This window comes from Podarcis liolepis (assembly GCF_965112155.1).
Source record: "Podarcis liolepis genome assembly, chromosome: 10".
Classification (NCBI taxonomy): Eukaryota; Metazoa; Chordata; class Lepidosauria; order Squamata; family Lacertidae; genus Podarcis; species Podarcis liolepis.
The window spans coordinates 65,424,270-65,443,981 of NC_139562.1; the positions used below are offsets into that span (position 1 = coordinate 65,424,270).

The window sequence follows — 19,712 nt, forward strand, 5'->3', positions numbered from 1 at the left end:
GCAAAGCAGAAGTGAATGGTTTTCGGGTGTGAGATGCCTTCATAGTCTCGAAGCAGCAGTAGTATACGCTAGCTGTAACTTTAATAGTAAATTGCTTATCTGCTTTGCCTGCACTGCCAGTTCAGTCAATAATACCTGTTCACTTTGTTGTGTCTATAGTACTGAGATGAATGACTGTGTTGTTGAATTTACTGGGAGATACTGCTGCTCTAGAAAGTAGGTGTGAACCTGCCGGGAAATCAGTGGCACCAGAGTATTATTTGCCATCCATGGTGTAGTAGCACATTTTGAAGCGCAGGAGTACATCACAACAGCCCACAAATCTGCACCCACATTGAGAGTCTGTAGCCATGTCCCCACATACAACTCCCAAAAAACTGCAGTATAATGTCCAATTTATTAGAATCTGAATGATTATGCAATCCTTTGCATTGTTACTAGGAATCAGATGCATTGACCTCAGTGCTCACTCGTGGCTGCAGAGGTTCACACGATGAAAGATCTCAGCCCCTTGAAATGTCACCCTGAGCTTTTAATTAATAAATGTAAACAACCTTGCATAGAAGGTTTGCCATGTAACCGATAACATGAAATAAGAAATAAGAATATGAAATAAGAAGGTGAAAGAAGTATCCAAGATTTTCTCTATGCTAACCTGTCAGAAACAGCAGTAAAACTCGAGAGCTTTGTTTTCACTACATACAGTTGCCAGAGCAAGGTGTGCCCATCAGTTATCCCGGGCATTCGAGAAGATGTCACCATCATTCCTGCTCTAAAAAGAAAAGTCAAGCAACTCTTCCCTCTTCACGACACCATTGGGTGACATTTTTTTTTTTAAGAAAGCTACTGTTGATTTTAATCATCTTCTGAATATTTTAATACCTGTTTTTAACTCTTTTTGTTAATTTTTTTAAAAAACAATTTTTATTAAAGATTTTCTTGAGTTACAAAAGTACACGCTATTGTCTCTATTTTCAGGTCTACAGATCAGTTATATCTGATGTGAGACATCAGTGTTGTAGAGAATATAAAGCTGGGGGAGAAGAGAGGGGGGACGAGGGGTGGTAGTAAACTTACATTCTGTTCCTTAGTGTGTGTGTGAGGTTTTTGCCTCAGTGCCACTTGGGTAGGTTCTTTTACTATTCATTCATTATTTTCCCTTGGCAGTGAAAGAGATTGGTGGGGGGCAGGGCGTGGTTGCTTGTCTTTAGTTGACTGCACAGAGATTTGTTTGCTTTATTTTATATTTTAAACCTCTTAGAGCAGCCTTTCTCAACCTGTGGGTCCCCAGATGTTTTTTGGACTACAAGTCCCATCACTCCTAGCTAGCAAGGCCAGAGCTCAGGGATGATGGGAGTTGTAGTCCAACAACATCTGGGGACCCACAGATTGAGAACTGCTGTCTTAGAGGGTTGTTTTCATATCTATTCAATCAGCATATACGTTTTGTTAAATAACAAATCATTAAATGGGGAAATGCTATTATGCATTGTGAATGATTATCCTGATATCATCATCCAGTTTAGCTTCTATGATGAAATCTATGAAGAACGACTGACTCCTTAGCTGAATTTTGGTATGCTGTCTGGTTATCTGCTTATGGGACATGCCAAATCTTGTTTTTAGTGTTTGAAGCCCTCCTAAACAACTTGGGTTCAGGTTACCTAAGGGGATGCCTCTCCCCATATATTTCTGTCAGCAACTGCACTCCTCTGATGGGTTATTGTTGTGTGTGCCACATGCTCTACAAATGTACTAACTTTGCTCTAGATACAAGTCTTTGGGTGTTGCAGTTGCAGCCCTCTGGAATTAGTTTCCTGCTGAAATCTGACATGTGCCAGAGGTCTTGATAGTTAGTTTTTTGGTAGTTTAATATGGCTTTCCCTGAAGTATGACCCAGCCATTTATGGGATATCAACCGCACAAATTTAAAACATGGTTTTCTGCTTTTTAGAGTCTGTTGCATTTTACCTTATTTTTTAGAGTTTGTCTCTTTGGTATTTCATACTTTCCTAGGCTGCGGTGGTTTATAAATCTGAAGAATCATATTTATAAGATCTAGAATGCAGGCAGAAGACTTGGATGAGAGAAAATGGTTTGCTTGAGGGAAAATGGCTAACTTCAAAGGCGAGATGCAATATACAAAAGCGCTTTTTAAATTCCTTGTAAAGCTCTTTTAGAACTGCAAGTACTCATTCTAATAACTGTTAATTATTTATAATGACATATTATCCCCATTAGACTTGCAATTGTACTGTCATGTACTTAGTATCATGTCAGAGTTCCCTACCAGTTCTATAGCAGTCTAAGAAATATATTCAGTCAAGCATAGAAGTCTGTGAATGAGCAGATTTCATTCACAGGTGATGGGATGTGGTAAAGAACAAACCTGTAACCAGATGCTCATAATTTGTGACCTGCCAAGGTGGACATTGCATTGTGACCTTGATAGATCCTCTATTATTGTGGTCTTTGGTGTTTGATGAATCCTCTATTATTGCAATCCTAGGCAGTAAAAAAATAATACAGGAGATGCGTAAACCTTCTTCTGATGATCTGCTATATAAAGCTGGCATTTTGTGCTATTGGCCACAAGTTGTGCAGGCCTGTCTTAAATGTTAAGCTTCTAATTAAAAAGTACTCTTGTTTTCCCCCTGAGAAGTCATTTCCTTCAGTATGGTTGTAGCTTCTTCCCTAGTACCACTGAGCCTAGGGTTTGCCGATTGGAAGGTCAGCGGTTCGAATCCCCACAACGGGGTGAGCTCCCGTTGCTCGGTCCCAGCTCCTGCCAACCTAGCAGTTCGAAAGCACATCAAAGTGCAAGTAGATAAATAGGTACCACTCTGGCGGAAAGGTAAACGGCATTTCCGTGCACTGCTCTGGTTCGCCAGAAGCGGCTTAGTCATGCTGGCTACATGATCTGGAAGCTGTCTGCAGACAAACGCCAGCTCCCACGGACAGTAAAGTGAGATGAGTGCCGCAACCCCAGAGTCGTCCGCAACTGGACTTAACGGTTAGGGGTCCTGTACCTTTACCTTTTTATGTACAATATATTCGGAAAACTACAAGCTCAGCTCTAAAGTAATTATTCAACCAAAGTGCCAATTTAAATCAATGGATTTGCTTGCCCAAGAACTAAGGCAACACTTTACAATTGAGTCCTTTGTGTTGGATTAATCCTGACAGAAAAGTTCTACTTGTGGAGCATCATAACAAATTGCATAATAGAGAAAGTCATAGAACCAAGGGCAGATAGAAGCTTTCTTTGTCTGAACTGGAAGAAGGTTGAAGAGAGGGTGCTTCATGCTTTTTAAGAGGCCTCCATCGTGTAGACCATTTAAAATGAAATTCATGTATCTATTTAACAAAGATGTGCAAGATACGTTCTAGAAACAGCGTTTCATGATGAATAAATGAGGTTCAGAATCAACTTACTAGGAAGAACCCACTTGGATAGAAAGCATTCAAATGAACATTTTAAACATTAGCATATGGGTACTTTCAATGAAATATCAACCTAGGAACCCATTTTTTCATTTTCAAATTTTTCAAATTTTCATTTCATTTATGTGTTCTATATCATTTTAAATATAATTAAGAAAATGTGATGAGATGTTAAGTTATTTATGCATGAGGTCCAAAAAAAGCCCACCCTCAAACACTTTATCATAGACCACCTCCTGACATGATTTTCAGTAACATGCATTACACAAGATTCACCTGAAAGTAAGTCTTAGTAGACTACTTGATAAGCATTATTTTTTCCTTCAGCATTGGCATTGTTGTACAAACCAGTAGTGTGTTGTGAAAATCAACTACTTTGAACAGGGGCTTGTTATCCCGTTAAAGGCTGTTTTGACCCAACCTTGATTATATTAATTTATAATAATAATAATAATTTATTATTTATACCCCGCCCATCTGGCTGGGCTTCCCCAGCCACTCTGGGCGGCTTCCAACAAAATATTAAAATACGGTAATGCATCAAACATTAAACGCTTCCCTAAACAGGGCTTCCTTCAGATGTCTTCTAAAAGTCTGGTAGTTGTTGTTCTCTTTGACATCTGGTGGGAGGGCATTCCACAGGGCGGGTGCCACTACTAAGAAGGCCCTCTGCCTGGTTCCCTGTAACTTGGCTTCTCGCAGTGAGGGAACCACCAGAAGGCCCTCGGCGCTGGACCTCAGTGTCTGGGCAGAATGATGGGGGTGGAAACACTCCTTCAGCTATCTTTAGCTATCTTCCATCAGCACCAGAATCAGCAGTGGACAAAATGAATCAAGTGGAGAACCAAGTAGTTATTCTTGACTGTTCTGCAAACTTCCCACAGATCTGGTGCTGTTGGATGGAGCTCGTCACCGTCCAACAGATGGAGCCACCAGCAGTTCATGGACAATGGTTTGAGAACCTCTGTACTAGACCTTCTCATATGGTTGGAAACAGTGCACATCTAATTTGTGGAAGGGGAACTGAATGGCATCCATGCCTCTACCTAATTTCTATATATTCATCAGCTCTGTGTGGGAGGTCTGAGACAGGAGAAGTGTGTGCTTCTCACCCACACATTCATTCTACACAATTTCCAGATGGGTAGAAAGAGGGAAAAGACAAGGACAGGTTTCCCCAGGCTTGGGTCTCCAGCTGTTGTTGGGACTACAACTCCCATCATCCCTAGCTAGCAGGACCAGTGGTCAGGGATGATGGGAAGTGGAGTCCCAACAACAGCTGGAGACCCAAGTCTGGGAAACCCTGGACTAAGAGCATGTGAAATGCCAAAACCATTGTTTTAAATGGACCGTTAAAGTGATCAGTGATTGCTGCACAAAAATAGGCAAATATTTGTCCTGCAGTAATGAAGGACTGTTTTATTGGTGTAAGTCTCTGAGACTGGACTCTGAAGAAATGTTTTGGAGACTTTTTGCAAACCCTCTCATATTAAACAATCCAACAAAGCATCTTCATCATTTGCTAGAGTTTTAAGGTGTTCACAGCTTCTAGAGCAATAGTAGCTAATCTGGTACCCTCTAGATCAGAGGTCGGAAACCTAAGGCCCATGGCCGGTTCCATGGAGCAGCATGGGTATTCCGTGGTTGTTGCTTTTTTCGCGGCGCTGGCACCTCTTTTTTCCCTGCCAACATCCCCCCCCCTCACCGTGGCAGATCCTCCTCCCTCCCCCCTCCCCCCTCCTGGTGCAGAAAATCGCCAGCCAATCACCTCCTAAGGTTTGAGGCCCTGGCCAATGGGAGAGCGGCGGCTGCACATGGCCGAGAGGAGGAAGGGGGCTGGGCAAGCTGTTTGCCCCCGCCACCGCCCATGCCACCACTCCGCCATTTATTTCAACCCAGCACCGCCAAGTGTGGCTCCTGTGCCTAGCTGTCAACTTTTCCCTTTTCTTGCAAGGAATCCTATTCGGAATAAGGGAATTTCCCTTAAAAAATGGGGAACGTTGACAGCTATGCTCCTGTGCCTGCCCTTGCGAGTGGCAGAGGCTGGCGGCAGTGGAGGAGGAGGAGGAATGAGCAGCCCGAAAGCAGCCCTATCGGGCTTCTCGTTCCTCCGCCCCCACTGCCGCTGCGAGCCTCTGCCTCTCAGCAGCACCCTAGATAGGCAGGGGGACGGAAGGGGCTGGGGGAGAGAGGGGGAAAGAGAAGCCCCCTCTGCCATGTGCGTATGCGTGCACACACACGCGCACTCTGGCCCACCAGGAGATTTGTGGTGCGGTGAACCAGCCCACCCCCCAGTAAGCTTGCCGACCCCTGCTCTGGATGTTTTGGAAGACAGCTCCCATCATCCTCAGCCAGCATCGCCAATAGTCAAAGACGGTGGGGGTTGTAGTCCACAACATCTGGAGGGTACCAACATCTGGAGGGGAAATCACAGAGGGCAGCCCTGTTCTAGATCCATCACTGGGGTGGGGGGCAGAAACAGCATATATGAACAAACATACTGCTTCTCCCCACATTGTCATTTTCCCTAAATTGCTGGTGACTTTAACACTTCCTTTACCAACATAACAGCAATTAAGCATGATCTTTGGGAGCACTGAAAGTGAAAAGAATGCCAAAGGCGAAAGGGTGTTATTTGTTTTTCTTTTTCTTGATTAATTTTAGCTGCTTTTTTTTCTTCTGCTTGACGCCATGACCATTAACACAATACATTGGCTGTGTTTGCAGAGCTTTACCAATGCGAAACTGCCCTGCATTTACCCAGCCGTTGGGATAACCAGCTGTTACTGATTTCAGCTTCCATCGTTTTGCACAGGAGAGCAGCTTAATTATGCCATGAAGATGCTCAACAAAATTACCCCCTCCCAAGTGAAAAACACCGTACTTCATTTAATAGGATACAATATCAAGCACTTGAACTTTAACACTAGTGCCATATGCAATAAATAAACAAGCACATCTTACTAAGGATCAGAAATTTATAAAGGATTGGGAGAAATTTGTGTGCTATTTGGAAAATAATTATGGTGTAAAAATAACGCTAGTGGGATTTAAAGAGGCTTTGTAAAATACCAATAAATATTGTTTAGTAGAGATTATGAGGAAGGATGGAATAACTGGCAATAGGAATAAAAAAGATGGAATGTGTATTAAAAGGATAACTACGAATGATGTCAGCAACGTTGATGGAAGTCCAAAAGGAATATGATTTGTTGTACATATGGTTTTACTTTTATCGTTACTTTTTTTCCTTTCTGTATTTGATATTTTTCTTTTTTGAAACTCTAATAAAAATTATAAAAAAAATAAAAATAAACAAGCACATCACATCAAACCAAAGCTCTTATCAGGTTAATGATTACAGAATTGAAAGGATGTTTCTGATAGTATTAGTATTCTACATGCCCTTATTATTCATTCCTGGATTTCCTCCCAGGTAAAGGGTTTGGAGAAGAAAAACAGAGTTAATATTAATGTGGGGGCCTTTGTAAGAAACAAGTAAAGATGAGTGAATATTAAAAAAGCATTTCCAATCAAGGTACATGCTCTAAGTTTTTTAGCTAAAGAAGGAAACTACTTCTTTTGGCATCATTCCTATCTCACAGAGGTGTGCTTGGCACATGTGTAATACAACTCTCATCAGATGCTGAAGACACACACCTTTGACACTTGAGATATGTGTTTTTGGGGGCTCACCCTATTCTAATGAATTTGATTTGTTTTAACTGTTTTTAATGCTGAGTTTTAAATTACTGTAACCCATCCTGGGACCTACTTGTGAAGGATGGATAATAAATTGACCACCACCACCACCACTACTACTACTAATAGTGATTGCACTCATTAATAACCATGGAATTCGACAAAAATGTTCTTAAAAATGTGGAGACAGAGAAACCAAACTCAACGCCAACTTCATTTTATTAATGCATCTCAGGTCCAAGCTATATTTTTTAGCTTGTGAATATGAAACCAACAATTTACAGCTTTCCAGGCTGATGTCCCGGCTTCTGAATATTCCAAAAAGTTAGCTCCCTTATTTTTAGGTGCACTGCATTTGAAGATTCGCCAGTCTATTTGAATTTATTTTGAGAGGCTTCCCATCTGCCAAATTTCCTTGTTGATTTACTCTGTGGGCAACACTTTTAATTAGCATTCAGCACATGTACCTGCAGACTGGATTAATTAACAGTGTGTATTGGGTACAAATGCATTTTTGGCTTAAAATCTCAAATGATAATGTAATTAATTCACATTGTTATTGGACACGTTCATGCTAATAATGTGAATGTGGGCAGATTAGAACTAGTGTCCTCTATTAAAAGTTTTGTAAATTGCTTAGTATTAAGTGGGAAATAATATCTGAGCCTAATTGTTTTCCCTGACAAGTACACAGCAAGAAGAACAACCCTAAGAGTAATTGAGGAATTGTCTTCTCATTTTCTCTGTGTTTATTGAAATATTTATACCCTGCCTTTCAATTCTACAACTGAAGCCCCCCAGGGCTTCTATTACACATAATAGTCATGAAAAACCTATAATAAAACAAAGCAATTAGTCATAAGAACTGCAAACACACTAAAGCACCCAAAAAATAACAACACGAAGATGTCTTCAGAAGAATGAACCATTTCAGAGCAAATGGCTGGAAGCCACAGCTTTTGCTTAGTGCCTAAAGGTTCTTCCAAATGCTTTGGACAAAGGAATTCCACAACCTGGGTCCCACTAGTAAGAAGGCCCTGTCATTTCCATGCCAGCTAACTAAATCTCAGGCAGGCCTGAGAAAAGGGTATCTTCCAGTGACGAAAAGTTGGTAGGATAGTTCACATGAGCAGAGGATACATTTTGTTATTTAGATCCTAATTAGTTTAGGACCTGGGGCATAGAAGGCAGATTGAGAGTATATGGGTGAAATTGTAGGAGAAGGAAACAACAGTGACTGTACTGTGGGTGTCTGCTGTAGACCTCCAAGCCAGACTGAAGACTTGGGTGATGCCTTCTACAGCAGATTACCAAGCATTCAAAAAGAAGAGATACAATAGTCATGGGAAACCTCAACTACCCCAATATCTGTTGGAATGCATACTCTGCCAGGAATGTAAGGTCTAACAAATTCCTTAATTGCCTTGCTGACAATTTCATTTCCCAGAAGGTGGAAGAAGCAATAAGGGGATAATCTGTTTTAGACGTGGTCCTCACAACAAGGGGACCACGTGGTCCTCACAACAAGGGGACAAGGGGACCACATAATCAATGAAGTGGATGTATTGGGAACCTTGGGAGGAAGTGATCATGTCCTCTTGGGTCTCATTATATGAAGGCAAGGTGAAGTTGTCTTAAACTATTCATAGAATTAGAGAAGTGGATGGACTTTGGAGGTCATCTAATCAAACTCCATGCTTGATGCATGGAGGTTGCAGCTACACCATCCCTGACAGCCTCTGCTTAAATAACTCCACTGAAGGCAAGTCCACCTCCTGAGGCAGTCTATTCTCCAATTGGAGCACTCGCAGGCCAGTGTTTCCCAGTTGTCGGTGTTTATACTACATTTTTTGAAATTTGCCTTGAGATAGTCCTTAAACCTTTTTTGTTGACCACCAGCATTACACTTTCCATTTTTAAGTTCGGAATACAGAGAGCCAGTGTGGTGTAGTGGTTAAGAGCGGTAGTCTCGTAATCTAGGGAACCGGGTTCGCGTCTCCACTCCTCCACCTGCAGCTGCTGGGTGACCTTGGGCTAGTCACACTTCTCTGAAGTCTCTCAGCCCCACTCACCTCACAGAGTGTTTGTTGTGGGGGAGGAAGGGAAAGGAGAATGTTAGCCGCTTTGAGACTCCTGAAGGGGAGTGAAAGGCGGGATATCATATCCAAACTCTTCTTCTTCTTCTTCTTGTTGCTTTGGAAGACGAGAATCAGGCATCCGCACAACATGACCAGTCAACCAAGTTGATGTTGCAGGGCCACTGACAGGAAGCTGGGTGTATGATGCTTCCTTTCCTCGCTGGCAGCCCTACTCTTGGGTAAAGATGACATCATCTTTACTGGAGGATCAAGGAGAGGATTCTAAGCACATCGGGCCACACATCCTTACAATACACCCCACTCCCTGCTAGTAATCTTGCAGCTGTGTTCTGAACTAACTGCTGTTTTTGGAAGTGACTGCAATCTCTACCATGACCTTTGCTAGCAATATCTGTGACCCTTAACAGCAACACTTTTCACCCCACCTCTTGACTTAGTTCAGGGGTCAGCAACCTTTTTCAGCCATGGGCCGGTCCACCATCCCTCAGACCATGTGATGGGCTGGACTATATATATATATATATATATGTTTTCGTAGATTTTCACGGGTACAGGAATGCAGGTTTTGGTGTCCTCGGGTGTCTTCCCGTGTAAAAGTTGGGGTGTCTAGGCGACGTTTCGACGAGGTCTCACTCGTCATCTTCAGTCTCACTCGTCATCTTCATGATATATATCACTCAAGAAATCACTCAAGATATCCCTCAAGTAATTAAGGAACAAAAGAAGAAAAGGCACACTAACCTGGGAACTTCCTCTCTGCCCAGAACGTTGGAGGCTATACACCACACCCCCTCAACAGTATTTATAGGAACTCAAACACTGAGATCCTGCTCTGTTCCAGTAACAAGAAGCCGAAAGCACCAGCCTGAAGATGACGAGTGAGACCTCGTCGAAACGTCGCCTAGACACCCCAACTCTTACACGGGAAGACACCCGAAGACACCAAAACCTGCATTCCTGTACCCGTGAAAATCTATGAAAGCAAATATATATATATATATATATATATATATATATATATATATATATATTTGGGGGGGGGGGAATGAACAAATTCCTATGCCCCACAAATAACCCAGAGATGCATTTTAAATAAAAGGACACATTCTACTCATGTAAAAACATGCTGATTCCTGAACTGTCCATGGGCCGTACTGAGAAGGCGATTGGGCCGCATCCGGCCGCCGAGCCTTAGTTTGCCTACCCCTGTCTTAGTTTAATACCCTGGCTGAGGAAGGCTCTGCTAGCTTACCATTTTGCAACATTTCGGTTGGTTTCAATTAAGCAATGACCCTACTGCCTATAGAGTACAGTATGACACAGCAAGGAGCTTAATTCAGAGTGTGTCATTCAGAGCTTAATAGTGAATTAAACAGAACTGTCTTTGTGCATCGAGGTTATTGATTTTTTGCTTTTATAAACAACAACAACCACCTTATTTGCTGAAACAGTTTATTTTCAAAGCTAAGGCAGGCGCTCACAAAAACCACCTACGATGCAAAGTAATTAAAAAAGCTTAAAACATAACATTGGCTTCATCTGCCAGGTAGAAAACAATCAAAGAGGATACAAATTCAATCAAATGTTAAAAGCAAATTACATGGTACTTTGCATCAGGCTGCTAAGGAAAGCCACTTTCTAGTACAAACATATATGCAAAGGTTTTTCTACAAAGGAAAGAACATGATATAAAGTGACAGCTTCCTTTCGTTTCCAATGCTACCTTATTTCCAATTCTGTTTCAGCACACAGCAGTTTACCTAAGCAGTTGCCCATCTCTTTGCATGCACAAACATATTCTCTGTGCTGAAACTGTTGAGAATGTGTGCGTAAGTGGTTATCTTTATGTGTGAAACTATAGCGTCTGAAGACTTTCTACCTAAAGATATTAAAATGAGAATTTTTGGTTTTTTGTAACAGTAGTAGAAGGTGTGTTGGGGCACCACTGCTCACTTGACCTCTGATTGGTTAGGTTTGTCCCATAGCTGTCAACCTTCCCCTTTTTGGTGGGAAATTCCCTTATTTCAGCACCGTTTCCTGCTGCTTCCCGCTGCTATCCCGGATTGTTAGATATCCCGTAGACTGTCTCCAGGACAGGTGAGGATGCTGATCCCTTATTTTCAAATACGAAAGTTGACAGCTATGCTGCTGATCCCTTATTTTCGAGGCTGCTGATCCCTTATTTTCAAATCTGAAAGTTGACAGGTATGGTTTGTCCTTCTTACCAGGAGGCAGAGGGGGAAAGGTGAATGGTGGTGAGGTCAGTGCTGCGCAAATGCAGTGGTGGAACAAATGGATGTGTTTGCACCATGCTTCCCTCATCACTATCTTCTCCCTCTCTCTCTACCTCCTGATAATCAACAGCAAGGTGACCAAACGAAGAACAGGTGAGCAGTAGTGCCCCATCTTGCCATCTGCTAATGGTCTATATCAGGGTCTCCGTTTATGGACTGCAATTCCCACCATCCCTGACCACTGGTTCTGCTAACAAGGGATGAAGGTTGTCGTAGTCTAGAAACCCTGGTCTATATAGTCATGAAAAATAAAATATGAAATTGAAAACTGTTCATCTTGCAACAAAGAGCACTAAAAAAATGTACTGTTATTCGGGCTACATTACACCTTTTATCACCTCATCTTTCTTTCTGGTCTAACTTTGACAGAACACCAGCTCCAGTAAAGCATTTGAAAAGAAGGTTTGAGGTTATTACTGACAGAATATCTCTACAAAGCACTTTTAGGTTACTGTGTGAGTGTTCATTGTGCCATAAAACACAGTAGACAAGATAGAATATCATTGAGACCTTATCAATAAGGGCATGGAATGGCTTTCATGATAACCCTCCTTTTCACTCACAGGGTATACAGAAATTCTAAGGGAGTTCTGCTTAAGTCATGCAGAGCCATAGTAAGACGTTCCATTATTTCTAGCTGTGAAAAATAATTATAAAACAGAATTGTGTGGTTTAAAACTGGCTCTTTCATTGCTGCTATGATTAGCAACACACAATGACAAGTCTAGCGTGTGATTCAGGATGAGATGAGTAGCACTTTGTTGTACCAGTGGTAGGTACGCCTGGGCAGCTGGAATATTGGGTGGGTGAAAGGGAAGGGTGAATGAATGGGATTCATAGCTTTACCAAATGAACAAAAAATGTCAAGGTAAATCTAAATATACATGTTGAACCAAAATACCTATCAATATTCAGCCGGCAATAACTAACACTGACAAACCTAATACTGAAACAATATTGTGCATGGATAAAGAGATACTGAAGGGGCCAAATGAGTTACAATCTCAAAAGTTCTTTTTCAGCAGGAAATTATACAATTTAAAAGGAGAGTTATGCCTGCATGGCTTTAAACCACTTTTATTCCTGCATGGTATACAGTCTTAGTGTTTATACACACACATGAGGTAGCCCTGATGATGTTTTCCCCTCTGCACTTAGAGAGAGGTGTCCAAAATTAGAGCTAAAGGTGGCATACATGGTTTTCCCCACTCTCTGTTTTACGGACACAACAGAAATGTGAGGTTGATTAGGCTGAAAAATAATAACTGGCCCAGTTATAGCTGAGTGGGAATTTGATTTCCCTGGTCCAAGTCATTCTAACATTCTAACAACCATGCCACACTAACCCAAATACAGTCTATTAAAGGCGTGACGTCACAAGTTTCCAATAAGAAGCAACACACAATGAGTATTTTCAACCTTAATGTTTTCCATGCGTCATTACTGTAAAAATTCCGGCTACGTCTCCATGTCAAGTCCGATCCTTCTTCCCTAATTTTTCTTTGGAATCCCAATGGTTACTTTGCATTGAGATGTAATTAAAACCATTGGCCTATCTTTGGACTCGTTACTTATGCTCCCATTGTTGTAAGCATTCCGGACAATGAAGCGCAGATTGCTAGAGATTGAATTTCGAAATCTCAGTAGCACAGCCAACAAATCTTGCTCCCAACTGAGGTTAGGGATCCTACTTTTGTTTGGCCGCTCCATACTCACATCACCTACACAATCCTCTCCAACGTAGAGCTTCTTCTCTTGCAAGGTTTAATGTTATGTCATCTGCAATTCTTCAGGGAAGGTTCTCAAAGGTCCCATATTCAGAGAGGTATTGTCGCTGTGGTTTAGGACAGGTTGAGACTATTGCATCTGTCTTGTTCTACTGTCTGATTTATGCAATAATTCATGACAAATGTTTGAGCCCCATGCCGAAGGAGAGGTTAAGATTAAAATAATTTATTACAGTCGGAGACCAGCTTATAAAACACACTTGGGGGTACAGACATAGAAGAAAAACAGACAATTAAAACAATGTACAACAATCAACTATCGCAGGGAGCTGACCCAGAGTCACCCATGGAACCAAGTTTGGGGATTTTCATGACGGACTAGTTTGAGTTAGGAGATGGTCTGCGCCTACAGATCTGTACACAGAATCTGGCGACCATTCAGGTCGTCTTCTGATCTTTGCCTAACAGGAAAAGGTCAAATTTTGCTTTTGCGGGAGGTTGGCGGGCCTCACCAGTAGGGGATCAATGGTCTTACTACGTGCCTCTTCATAAAAGGGACATCTAAAGAACAAGTGTTCTGGGCTTCCTATCTCTCCCAATGGACAGGTGCAAAGTCTCTGAGCATACGGGACTTTTCTAAAGGCTCCGTCCAGGACTGGCGAGGGAAGAGCCAAGCTTCTGGCGAGAGGTTAAATTGTTCTGACTCCTACAGGCATTCCTTTTTATTGAACAGCTGCAGAATATCTTTTATTGAAAGTAGCAGAATATCTGAGCAATGCCATGAAATTGCAACACTATAACACTTGAGTGGTACTTTTTAACCTTATTAGGCCTGTATGGTTTTGTTTTGGAGTGTCTTCTCCCGTGAACAATTCTGTGTATCTCTGTCTCCTCTGTTAGCCCAACTGGCACTAATTGTATCATGTTTTCTCTTTTCTAGATGTACATCCAGACAACGACACTTACAATATCCATGAGTTTAAGTGCTTCTGTGTCTCTAGGCATGCTCTACATGCCCAAGGTTTATATTATCATTTTTCATCCAGAGCAAAATGTTCAGAAAAGGAAGAGGAGTTTCAAAGCTGTAGTCACAGCAGCCACAATGCAAAGCAAGCTGATCCAAAAGGGAAATGACAGACCAAATGGCGAGGTCAAAACTGAACTTTGTGAAAGTCTTGAAACCAACAGTAAGTCATCCGTAGACTTAACCATGGTCAAGAGTGGCAGCACTTCCTAATAGATGTACGTTCACAGGAATGTTTAATAAACCACACTTTTTCTTGGCTTGACCTGCATGAACATAGAGGTGTGCCAAAAATCATGTACCCATTTTTTAAGGTGCTTTTAAAAAAAGATCTGTAGCAAAAGAAATTAAAAATGATCATTTTAGGAAAAAAACTCCACTTCAAAAAAAGCTTTAACCTTGATCTGATTATATCGTGATGATGGGCTTCTTATTTCACTATTGCAAAGCTGTATTGCAAATGCCCTCTAGAGCTTTTCAAATTCCAATATTGCATTTATTGGTGGTGTTATCCATACATATACTTTTTACAAGTCTGTGTAGGTAATGTCATCCTTATCTTACTTTATGACCTTCTGAATAATTCTAAAATTTGAGCATCATCTTCCCCTCCCTCAGCCCACCATTTTAAGTGCAACCTTGGTTTTGCCATGTTGCAATAAGCAGCTGATTTTGCCATGTTGCAATAAGCAGCTGACAAGAAAAATGCTGGCTTAGTGAATTACGAAGACCAACAGGAATTCCTTAAGTCAGGGGCTCCTGAGCTGTGGTCCTCAGACCACCAGTCGTCTACAAGCTTCATTCAAGTGGTCCACAGAATGTCTATAGATTTGTAGTTGAGGATGGGAGATGGCACATCTATCACATGAAGCATTCACATTTTAATTGTATTTTAATAGCTTCTTTTATTTCTTATATATTCTATGGAATTCATATTGTACTAGAACAGGCTTCCTCAACCTCGGACCTCCAGATATTTTGAGACTACAGTTCCTATCATCCCTCACCACTGGTCCTGCTAGCTAGGGATCATGGGAGTTGTAGGCCAAAAATGCCTTGAGGAAGCCTGTATTAGAATAGAATGCGGTATAAAAGAAGCTACAAAACTACAATTAAAAATCATATATGGAACATTCCAGTTGCTACAATAGACAGAAAAATCATTAAGTTTCCCACCAAGACCCTCAGAATTTGTAAGTGGTGTGTGTTAGGAAGAAAGATTGGAGATCGCTGTTCTAAGTGATGCTACTTCTGGCATTCATTCTTACTACACATAGACACAAGAACAACCTTCTTGATGGTGTTACACACTAGTCTGAAGAATGTTGCCTTACTCATGTGTTTTCAACATGGAGCTGGTGACACTGTTCAGTCAGACTTCTCATTACCTGTTGGAAACTACACCTGAGCAAGGCATTTCCCTTCAGGCTAGCACTGACTATGCATTAGCCAGGGAATATGCCTGGCACTTCCACACCTGATAAAAAATCTTGAGAAGCAGAGGAATGCTAAAAGCTTGGTAGGATAACACAGAAAACCAACTTCCCAAGGGATCATATGCACACACCATTTCAAGTTAACAATTGGTAAGGGACTATCTGTGAATTCATCCATTGTCTTTTGTCTAAGTAAAGGTAAAGGTAAAGGGACTCCTGACCATTAGGTCCAGTCATGGCCGACTCCGGGGTTGCGGCGCTCATCTCGCTTTATTGGCCGAGGGAGCTGGCGTACTGCTTCTGGGTCATGTGGCCAGCATGACTAAGCCACTTCTGGCAAACCAGAGCAGTGCACGGAAACGCCGTTTACCTTCCCGCTGGAGCGGTACCTATTTATCTACTTGCACTTCATTCTTTCAAACTGCTAGGTTGGCAGGAGCAGGGACCGAGCTCACCCCGTCACAGGGATTCAAACTGCCGACCTTCTGATCGGCAAGTCCTAGGCTCTGTGGTTTAAGCTACAGCGCCACCCGCGTCCCATTGTCTAAGTACTCATATGCAAATTTCATCACCAACTAGCAAAATATGCAATTAGAAAAGCTGGATATTCCCCTTCTGGAATTGGTTCATGAATCCTGGCACATCTCGAAATAACTCTTTCAAGTAGGTTAGTCATTGCACTCTATGGGAGCATGTTGTCATAGCATGCTATATGACATTTATTTGCCTGCATACTTATCTAAAAAGGCAAAATAGATCTGGGCAAAGTCAAAGGCCTAAATACAAAAGATGAATTGGCCTTCACCACATTGAAGTCTGCATTTTGTTGCATGTGTGGTAAAAGAGAGAAAAATAAGAGAGAGAAAAGTATTTTTTAATGCAAAAGTTTTGTTTCCGATAGCATGCTTTTACAAATGTCAGTGCAACAAAGAAATTATTCAGTGCTGTCGATCCCCAAATCACAAAAGGCTATTGGTAAAATCTGAAAATTCCTCTTTGCTGGCTTTTGTAGGCTTAGCAATAATTCATAATTTGATATGAGAAAAGGATATGCTTTGAAACAAAGTAAACAGCCCTTGGTACTGCAGATATGGAAGCATGAAGCATGAATTATAATGTTTATTATGATCTTTCTTTTAAATGAGGCATAAACATACCAGATAAAGACAGTGCTTTTTTTCTAGAAAAAAAATAGTTCCTGTCATCAAGGGAGGGTGAGGGGTGTGGCCTGATACCAAGGCTGGGCAATGAGAGTGGGTTAGCTGCTTGCTAACCGACCTACTGGGGAGCTGCTGCCCAGGTGAAGAGGCTTCGACCTGCCCAGCTTTGGGATAATAATAATAATAATAATAATAATAATAATAATAATAATAATTTATTTATACCCTACCCTACCCAGCCAAGACCGGGCTCAGGGCGGCTAACACCAGGTATAAAAACAATTGATTAAAATACAACTTAAAAACAAGATTAAAATACAACATTAAAATGCAGCCTCATTTCAGTAGAAACACAAAATCAAAATCAAAAACTTTTGGGGGGTGAAAACGTCAAATCTTCACCAAGGCCAACTATCCAGACTGGTCCTATGTGGGCCAGAAAAAACCCAGGGAAGTTCCCAAATAGGAGTCCCATCACAGAAGGAGAAAGGAAAAAGGAAAGAGGGGAAGGGGATCAAGTTGATTCCAAGCCAAACAGGGGGAACAACTCCCAGGCTGAGCGAAGGAGACATGATGCTCTGAAGGGTCTGATAGCCCTCTATCCACCTTCCCAAAGCCCACTCCTAAGCTGGCCAAACACTTCCAGGGCTTGGGGAAGGAGGCACGATGCTCTGCTGGGGTTTGAGAGCCCTCCTGCCTCCTTCCCCCCACAAAATATGGTAGTGTTGCCGCTTACCATTGCGTTTCGCCAGGGGAAAAAAGCACTGGCTAAAGAGAGAATGGAGCTGGCGACAGCAGATCTTGAAGTTTGCTCTTGTTCCTTCAATGGCTGTGTGGCAGGGAGAAATGTAGGAAGTGTACACTGTGGTGGAAGCAGCTGTACCTTCCAGACATTTGGATGCTGTGGAAGAATTACAGAAACCAAAGATAAATAAGGGAACTAGCAATGCTTGGCAAAGGATTTTTATCATCATTATTATTATTCATCAAAATAATGGCCACTGTTTTATTTTGTGGGGGGAGCCACCCTCAAAGCAGTTTGCTTTCTTAAGAAAAGGCAATCAGAAACCCAACAATATTGATCAGTTTATCACAATGCGCTTGCTAATCATTAAGCTTTCTTGATTTCATATGCCAGTATGGGAAGGTAAAAATGTCTTGGTTTCTCTCACAAATGTCTCAGAGGCCCAGAAGAATACAAAGGAAAAGAGACAGCCTGAGACAGCCTGTCACTGTTGAACACCCACTGAATATGCTCCATCCTTATTAAGCTTTTTTTTAAAGGCTTGGGTTTATTTTATTTTTTAAATTATATGAGTGTTTCTGCAAATTTTAGGATTGCCTCAAGTTTTCTAAAAGCCTTCCTATTGTGTGTGAATGGTGCTGTTTTGGTTTCATGAGGACCAACACTCAGAGAGCGAGTTCCCTATCTACATGCTAGATGGGAGTGGCTGAATCTAGTATAAGCACTCTCTAAATGTGATTTCTGAGTGACAACTGGAAGGAAACCTATTCCATCCAGTAGCTTGATGCGCAGCAAAGTGTTTTTGTGTTTTACTGTAGTCTTATCTTGGCTTCAGCCCCAAAACATTGATATGATTTTAAAGCTCATCTTCTGCGCCTGCCTTCAGGGTGTTGATCCTCGTTGTTTACTGCTTGAGAAGCAGGAAGATTAGAAAAAGCAACACATCCCCATTCTCGGGAGTCACCCCCCCCCCCTCCATGGTGTAATTGAGCTGTCTTGGCTGAAAGACAGGCAACTCAGAATTGGCGCTTACTTTTTTCAAAAGTCATCCTGTAGCTATTAGACCATCTTAACTCTACTCCCTGCTGCCAAAATAATTTGTGGAAACTTTTTAGAGGCACCAGCACACTTATCGCTGAGTTTCTTGAAAGCTGCTCTTTGAAACCAGCTAGCTGTAATAGTACTCAGAATACCATCTAGAAAATATTCCTTCTTGCTAACAGTTGGTGACCCTCAGGTCTCAAATTACTTTTGCAGTGGCAGTCACAGCATTGTGCGGCAATGACATCATTTGCGATGACAGGGCGAGGGGAAGCGTGGTGCCGTGGAGGGAATGAAACTCAACAGTCAGGTTGAGAACATGCGTTTAGTGGAATATGGTCTCAATGGGGTATGATAGCATTGGGGCTTAGTTGCACATAGGTGTGCTTAAGCAGACTTCTAGGTTCAGTTCCTGACTCTGTCGTGATTCTCGTGACCTAAAGGGCACAACAGCACTTTTACAATGTATTTTTATAATGTAGTGCGTTTTGAAATTGCTTTGAAACTCGGTGTTTCTCCCTGAGCAGTGATGATTATGATATAAACTCATCTTGCTCTAAACCCTGGATCAGTTGTGCAACTGGTTGTGGCAATCACACAGGGTCCCTGGACGTTTCACCGTCTGTCGATCCCTGTGCCACCACTTTATTTCTCGCTGCCACCACCCAGGCCCTACCTGGTCCAGTCAGAGTTAAATTGGAACATAAACTTCTGTTTATTTATTGCAGTTTAACAAGCGTGTGGTTTCATAAACGGTATCGGTCAATTACAATCATGGGGTGCCTATCCAGACCTATAACTTCCGCTACCTACTCTCACTCACTAAACCACCTCTCAGATATTTACTTGTCTTCCTAGCCCCTAACTATTCCTGACTCAGCTTATTTCGCTACACTAACTCAACCTACCCACAGACTCTATCCCAATTCACTCCCACTCCAACCAACCACCCAACTCCCAACAAACTCCTCCTTTTGCACCTCCCAGAGCTGGTTTTATAGTTCCACTGACTCCACCCCCTGGGTCCTGACTGGGCAACC

General features: G+C 41.9%; 1 protein-coding gene and 1 long non-coding RNA gene across 5 annotated transcripts in view; one reads left to right on the forward strand and one right to left on the reverse strand.

The window, feature by feature from the left end:
• GRM8 (glutamate metabotropic receptor 8) overlaps positions 1-19,712 on the forward strand; it is a 564,746-nt gene that overhangs the window by 539,295 nt on the left and 5,739 nt on the right. For 2 of the 4 annotated variants that reach the window (XM_083463429.1, XM_083463430.1), the window contains exon 10: positions 14,207-14,453. In XM_083463429.1, the coding sequence (XP_083319555.1) occupies positions 14,207-14,453 (247 nt within the window). Of the gene's footprint in view, positions 1-14,206; positions 14,509-19,712 lie in introns of all 4 variants that reach the window. The other 2 variants (XM_083463427.1, XM_083463428.1) reach the window with 1 other exon arrangement.
• The window catches only part of LOC310687988, a 446,375-nt gene continuing 446,026 nt past the window's right edge, over positions 19,364-19,712 (reverse strand). Inside the window, exon 2 of the long non-coding RNA XR_014516715.1 lies at positions 19,364-19,626. This is a non-coding gene — a long non-coding RNA (uncharacterized lncRNA). The remainder of the gene's footprint in view (positions 19,627-19,712) is intronic.